General features: G+C 43.4%; 1 protein-coding gene across 1 annotated transcript in view; it reads left to right on the plus strand.

Moving 5' to 3' along the window:
- The window catches only part of HAT1 (histone acetyltransferase 1), a 91695-nt gene extending 89898 nt beyond the window's left edge, over positions 1 to 1797 (plus strand). The window contains exon 11 of the mRNA XM_075318865.1: positions 1116 to 1797. Within this exon, the coding sequence (XP_075174980.1) occupies positions 1116 to 1283 (168 nt within the window). The 3' untranslated portion in view covers positions 1284 to 1797. The remainder of the gene's footprint in view (positions 1 to 1115) is intronic.
- Positions 1798 to 7466: the final 5669 nt, after the last annotated feature.

Below are 7466 nucleotides of genomic sequence, written 5' to 3' on the forward strand. Positions count from 1 at the left end.
CGGGGTCACAGGAGGTGGAGGTTGTGCTGGCAGGCGCGGCGGGTCCGTGGTGGCAGGCGGGGTGCCATCCGTGGTGGCAGGAGCCGCGGGGTCAGTGGTGGCGCCAGCAGCGGTGGCGTGTGAGTCGTGCAGCAGGCCGGTGCAGTGAGAGTGTCCGCAGTCCCGGTTCAAATGGTGGTACAGTGGTAGCAGAAGCGGTGACGGCTCAGTGGTGGCAGCGGCGGTGACGGCTCAGTGGTGGAGCAAACCGATGCGGTGTTTTTCCAGTGTGTCCGCGGTCCCGATTCAAGTGATGGCACCCGGAGCGGCGCATGCGCAGATGGAGCTCTCATCCCAGGGCTCCATCTGCGCACGTGCTGACTCCCGGAGCAGCGCGTGCGCAGATGGAGCTCTCATCGGCGCCATCATTTGAAAGTGGGACCGCGGACAAACTGGGTAACTTGCTGCACAGCCGCCCGCCCCACACGCACAGAGTGGCAGCCAGCAGGCTGCCCGCCCACCCTGCGTGCAAGCGGCAGGGTACCTGTGCCTGCGTGCGGGCGGCAGCTGCCTGCCGCCCGCACGGGCACCCGGCTGCCGCCGGCACACAGCCACGGGTACCCGGCTGCCACTGCACACAAGCACAGGTACCCGGCTGCCACCGCACGCAAGCACAGGTACCCGGCTGCCACCGCACGCAAGCACAGGTACCCGGCTGCCACCGCACGCAAGCACAGGTACCCGGCCGCCCGATAGCCGCACAGACAGGACCCCCAGATACCGCTATATTCTGATTATAAGACGCACCCCCCATTTTCCTCCCAAATTTTTGGGAGGAAAAGTGCGTCTTATAAAGTGAAAAATACGGTGTGTCTGTGTGTGTGTGTGTGTGTGTGTGTGTGTGTGTGTGTGTGTGTGTGTGTGTGTATATATATTATATTTATATTTTATACATATAAACACTTTTTTTTTAGTTTCCTGCGTTTGTCCATAAAAATCAAACTGCAGACCGTTTTTCTGAAATTGGAAAATACCCTTAAAGTGGAACAGATATGTTGATCCTTTCTTTTTTTTTTTTTAACTACCATTGCAGAAATGTTTAATTTCTATTGTCTAATTTTATTTTTAATTTTTAGAAAAACCAAAGGGAGGTGGCCAAGATGAGAAGATGTTTAAAGCCTGAGGAGCTTACCAACCAGATGAATCAAATAGATCTGAAGACTCAACACGAGCAGCTAGAAGAAAGTTACCAGGAGCTGGTGTCCGAGTACAGGAGGACGATGGAGAGACTCGCCCAAGCATAAGGCAATTGACGATTGCTAAGAGTTATACGACCCCCATAACGTTCAGCTGTTTGCAGTGTTTGCCAGTGAATCTTTTCTGAATAAAAGTCCATGTTCTCTTATGTGTAAATTTTCGGACTTAAATTGATCTGTAATGTATTAATGCCGTTCCCGGAGGCAGCACTTTCACCCGCTGCATTAACAGAATCCTAAACCTGGCACATTGACTGCTTTATTGCACGATTTGTATTTGACCTGTATTTCCATTTTGTGTGCCTTCATACAAAGGTGTGACCGGTCCATGTAGGCACAATATCCGCGGTGAGCTGTAAAAAATGCTATTCCCGCTCATCACTTATATCTGTACATAGTCCTGACCTCTACCCCCATGTGTATGACATATAATACTACTTTGGGTTTTGTGCATTTCAACTGTTTCATTATTTTTCTAGAAAACTCAATTAGGTTCTTATGTCTGTAGTTATCCAGTGGCACTTAACTACTAAAAATAAAAAAAAAATGGTAATAGTGAAAAGATTTGTATCATTCTTTTGAGTGTTTATTTTTCTTTGAGTTCTGCCATATTAAAGATGTTTCATGACTTTTTTTGTTTTTAGAAGTAGAATGTGTATAAATTTTTTTTAAATATAGCTATTTTATTTTTTCTCTCTTTTTATTTAAAGAGTTCTCGGGGGGGGCAGCTATATTACAGGCGCTTGCGTCTTTCCATATTGTCTGTATAAATTAGTGCACGGTTTCGGTTTACGGCAGCTGCAATGAATGAGATAATGAAATTAATAGTCTGGGGTAAAGACCCTCACTCCCCAATGAATCACAAAAAATGGGGGAGCTGCATATAGTATTGCTATTCCGCAGGGGGCCACACGAGGCACTAGTGCAATCCTCGCATGACACTTGGCTTACGCTAGCTGTGTCTGTTTGTCTCTATCTCTGTGTCTGTCTCTATATGTGTGTCTCCGTCTGGCTGTCTCTTTCCAGGGCTGTCTCTTTATGTCTCTCTATCCGTCTCACCACCGACATCTTATTACCTGACACATAAGCTTGTTATACTAATAGTTTATTTTGTTCATATAGCAACCACTGACAGTTGCTATTAATAGCCTGTAGCCTGTATTCAGTTTAATGGAGGCAGGATTTTGGATAGTAACTGTAAAGCGCAGGGTTAAATTTTCCCATGAAAACATAGTCTATGACGTTCCCTGGGTCACATGGAGTGTCTGTGCAAAATTTTGTGATTGTAATTGCGACGGTGCAAATTACTTTAGCGGACATACATACATAGTGCTGGCCAAAAGTATTGGCACCCCTGCAATTCTGTCAGATAATACTCTGTTTCTTCTTGAAAATTATTGCAATCACATTCTTTGGTATTATTATCTTCATTTATTTTGCTTGCAATGAAAAAACACAAAAGAGAATGAAACAAAAATCAAATCATTGATCATTTCACACAAAACTCCAAAAATGGGCCAGACAAAAGTATTGGCACCCTTAGCCTAATACTTGGTTGCACAACCTTTAGCCAAAATAACTGCAAACAACAGCTCCCGGTAACCATCAATGAGTTTCTTATAATGCTCTACTGGAATTTTAGACCATTCTTCTTTGGCAAACTGCTCCAGGTTCCTGAGATTTGAAGGGTGCCTTCTCCAAACTGCCATTTTGTGATCTCTCCACAGGTGTTCTATGGGGTTCAGGTCTGGACTCATTGCTGGCCACTTTAGTAGTCTCCAGTGCTTTCTCTCAAACCATTTTCTAGTGCTTTTTGAAGTGTGTTTTGGGTCATTGTCCTGCTGGAAGACCCATGACCTCTGAGAAAGACCCAAGCTTTCTCACACTGGGCCCTACATTATGCTGCAAAATTTGTTGGTAGTCTTCAGACTTCATAATGCCATGCACACGGTCAAGCAGTCCAGTACTAGAGGCAGCAAAGCAAGCCAAAACATCAGGGAACCTCCGCCATGTTTGACTGTAGGGACAGTGTTCTTTTCTTTGAATGCCTCCTTTCTTTTTTTCTTTTTCTTTCTGTAAACTCTATGTTGATGGCTTTTTCCCAAAAAGCTCTACTTTTGTCTCATCTGACCAGAGAACATTCTTCCAAAACGTTTTAGGCTTTCTCGGGTAAGTTTTGGCAAACTCCAGACTGGCTTTTTTATGTCTCAGGGTAAGAAGTGGGGTCTTCCTGGGTATCCTACCATACAGTCCCTTTTCATTCAGACGCCGACGGATAGTACGGGTTGACACTGTTGTACCCTCGGACTGCAGGGCAGTTTGAACTTGCTTGGATGTTAGACGAGGTTCTTTATCCACCATCCGCACAATCTTGCGTTAAAATCTCTCGTCAATTTTTCTTTTCCTTCCACGTCTAGGGAGGTTAGCCACAGTGCCATGGGCTTTACACTTCTTGATGACACTGCGCCCCGTAGACACAGGAACTTTCAGGTCTTTGAAGATGGACTAGACAAATTAAATGAAGATAATACCAAAGAATTTGTGATTGCAATTATTTTTAGGAAGAAGCTGAGTATTATCTGACAGAATTTCAGGGGTGCCAATACTTTTGGCCAGCACTGTACATACTCAGCTTTATATATAGATATATATAATATATTACAGTGGAACCTTGGATTATGAGCATAATTGGTTGTGGAATTGTGCTCTTAAACCAAGTTACTCTTATATGAAAGCAAATTTTCCTATAGGATATAATTGAAACGCAGCCAAAAAATATTTACAGAATTTATACAAATTTATTAGAGTAATACAAAATAATGTCCTGTATTCATATAAAATTATTACAGTCACGAATACAAAATACTGTGCAGTAAAAACATATAAAACAAATTAAACTGCATTTTAGTTAACAATAAAATTATTGGTGTTCGGGACATACAGTATAAGTAATGTGCTGCACTGGTTAGCAGAAAGAAATTACAATACAAATGCAAACTGATAGACATGCTATGCAGTATATACTGTACTGTGTAATGGTATCCCGTATATAGTACATATGTACAGAAAATTATCGTCAGTGCACGGTGAAAGGACAGAACCAGACGTGTGCACGGTGAGGATTTGCTCTTCTTGCAAAGCATTGCTCTTAAACCAAGTTACAAATTTGTAAAAAGCTTTACTTGTCTTGCAAAACGCTCTCAAACCAAGTTACTCTTAAACCAAGGTTCCACTGTATTTTTTTTGGGGGACAGCACATGGACCCATAGCTTTATTGATCTATATATTTTTTTTTTTTTTTTTAAATGAGCTTGTGTCGCGAGTTTGAGAAACTCAGACCACGTCCTATTCTCATCCATTTAATGGATCTTGCACCTTACTTATTAACCCCTTAATGACCGCGGACCGTAAAATTACGTCCTTGCGGTCATAATGTTACTGCCCGCGGTCTGCCGGCAGCATCATGCTGCGATCGGCGCACATCTCAGCTGATTTTCACAGCTGAGATGTGTGCCTGCTAGGCACGAGCAGAATCGTTATCTGCTCGTGCCGTTTAACCCCTTATATGGCGCTGTCAATATGTGACCGCCATTATAAGCGCGATCGCGGTAAACATTTACTTACCGCCCGATACCAGAAGTCACGTGACGCGATCACGTGACTCACGATAGTTGTCATGGTAGCACAGGGTCATGTGATGACTCCTGTACTACACCTGACTTGCTTTCACTTTCGCTGTGCCAGCGGCACAGCAAAACAGAGAGCGTATCTGCTGTTTACAGCTGTGTAGCTGTGATCAGCAGATACTGCAGAGCGATTGGAATTCTGATCGCAATAGCCCCCTAGGGGGACTAGTAAAATAAAAAAAAAAGTTTTAAAAAATTTAAAAAAAACCCAAAAACCTAAAAGTTCAAATCACCCCACATTTGCCCCATTGAAAATTAAAGGGTTAAAAAAATAAAAAATATACACACATTTGGTATCGCCGCGATCAGAAACGCCCGATCTATCAAAATATAAAATCAATTAATCTGATCAGTATACGGCGTAGCGGCAAAAAAATTGCAAACGCCAAAACGATGTTTTTTTGTCGCCACAACTTTTGCACAAAATGCAATAAGAGGCGATCAAAACTAAGCATCTGCGCAAAAATAGTATCGTTAAAAACGTCAGCTCGAGACGCAAAAAATAAGCAGTCATTGAGCCATAGATCCCGAAAAATGAGAACGCTACGGGTCACGGAATATGGCGTAAAACGTGCGCCACTTTTTTCAGACAAACTTCCGATTTTTTTTTTAACCCTTTATATAAAAGTAAGCCTATACATGTTTGGTGTCTACGAAATCGCACTGACCTGAGGCATCACACCCACACATCCGTTTTACCATATAGTGAACACAGTGAATAAAATATCTCAAAAACCATAGTGCTATCGCACTTTTTTTGCAATTTTTCTGCATTTGGAATTTTTTTGCCATTTTCTAGTACACTATATGGTAAAACTGATGGTTTCATTTAAAAGTACAGCTCATTCCGCAAAAAATGAGCCCTCACATAACCATATTGACTGAAAAATAAAAAAGTTACGTGTCTCAGAAAAATAATGGCGGAAAAAAAACGGAAAGCGAAAAATCGGCCGGTCATGAAGGGGTTAAAGAGAACCCGTTATCAGGATCAGGCATGATAAAACAAATGTCTGGGTTACAAAGGTGCTCCTCTGCTGATTTTAATAAGTACCTTCATTAAAAATCTGCAGCCTGGTTATTCTTTTATCACCATTAGAAGTTTTGGTGCGATGGGCTGTTCGTGCATCGGGGTGGAGCTATGGGTAAGGTCTTCATCTTTGCCATGGCCCCTCAGCTGCCTCGGGTGTAAATATCTTCATGCTGTTGAAAATGACGCGCCAACGCTGTCCTTAGCCGTGGGCGGCACTTATGCAGATCATTCTGGCTGTGGGCTTCAGAAAAATGGCACCGTTGTTGGCGCATGAGCACATTAAAGGGATCTGTCACTAGATTTAGGGGCTATAAGCTGTGGCCACCACCACTGGGATCTTATATACAGCATTCTAACAAATGTATATAAGAGCCCAGGCCGCTGTGTAGAACGTAAAAATCACTTTATAATACTCACCTAAACGGTCGCTGCGGTGGAGTTGGATCATATGGACGTCTCTATTCTCCGGGTCCGGCACCTCCTCTTTCTGCCAACTTTGTCGTCCTTCTTCTGAAGCCTGGGTACATGACGTGTCTAGGTCATCCACACTCGCCAGTAATGAGGTCCTGCGCAGGCGCACTTTGATCTGCCCTGAGCAGGGCAGATCAAAGTATTGTAGTGCGCCTGTGCGGGACCGGCGAGTGTCTATGATGTAGGACGCGTCATGCACACAGGCTTCAGAAGATGGCCGAAAGAGGAGGCGCCAGCACCGGAGAACGGAAACACCCATATGACCCAACTTCACCGCAGCGACCGTTTAGGTGAGTATTATAAAGTGATTTTTATGTTCTACACAGTGGCCTGGGCTCTTATATACAGCATTCTAACGTGCTGTATATAACAGCCCACTGGTGGTGGCCGCAGCTTATAGGACCCAAATCTGCTGACAGGTTCCCTTTAATATCAAGACAGGCTTCAGGAAAATGGCGGCGTGTGCGCAGATATCCTGAAGCCTGCAACCAGATCAATCTGCGCAATTGCCACCCACAGCTAAGGAAAGTGCCGGTGCAGAATTGAAAACCACAAGAAGATACACCAGAATCCGATGAGGGGCCATGGTAGAGATATAGACCCTACCCACAGTCCCACCGCGATGCACACACAGCTCATTGCACTAAAATTTCTAATGGTGATTAAAGAATTATCGGGCTTCGTATTTCTACAGTGAAGGTACCAATTAAATCAGCAGAACAGCGCCTTTATGCCCAGACCTTTTAGTTTATCGTCACACTGATGGGGTAAGGTGCATCCCTAAACAAATTATTGAATTTTCACAGAGAAAGAAACAAAATTATAATCTTGTGATACCTTTTAATGGCTAACTAAAATAAAATAAAGTGGTGTTACAAAGCAAGCTTTCGAGACATCTCAGGTCCCTTCATCAGGCATAGTATGACAAAATATCTGAAGAAACACAAATATATGCACAAACAGAGCAGAGGGATGGCATAATAAAAGACATTTAAATAAACAAACACTGAGCTTAGAAAGTGAATTCTTAATTAGCTTTGATTA

This window comes from Anomaloglossus baeobatrachus, chromosome 7 (assembly GCF_048569485.1).
Source record: "Anomaloglossus baeobatrachus isolate aAnoBae1 chromosome 7, aAnoBae1.hap1, whole genome shotgun sequence".
NCBI classification, from domain to species: Eukaryota; Metazoa; Chordata; class Amphibia; order Anura; family Aromobatidae; genus Anomaloglossus; species Anomaloglossus baeobatrachus.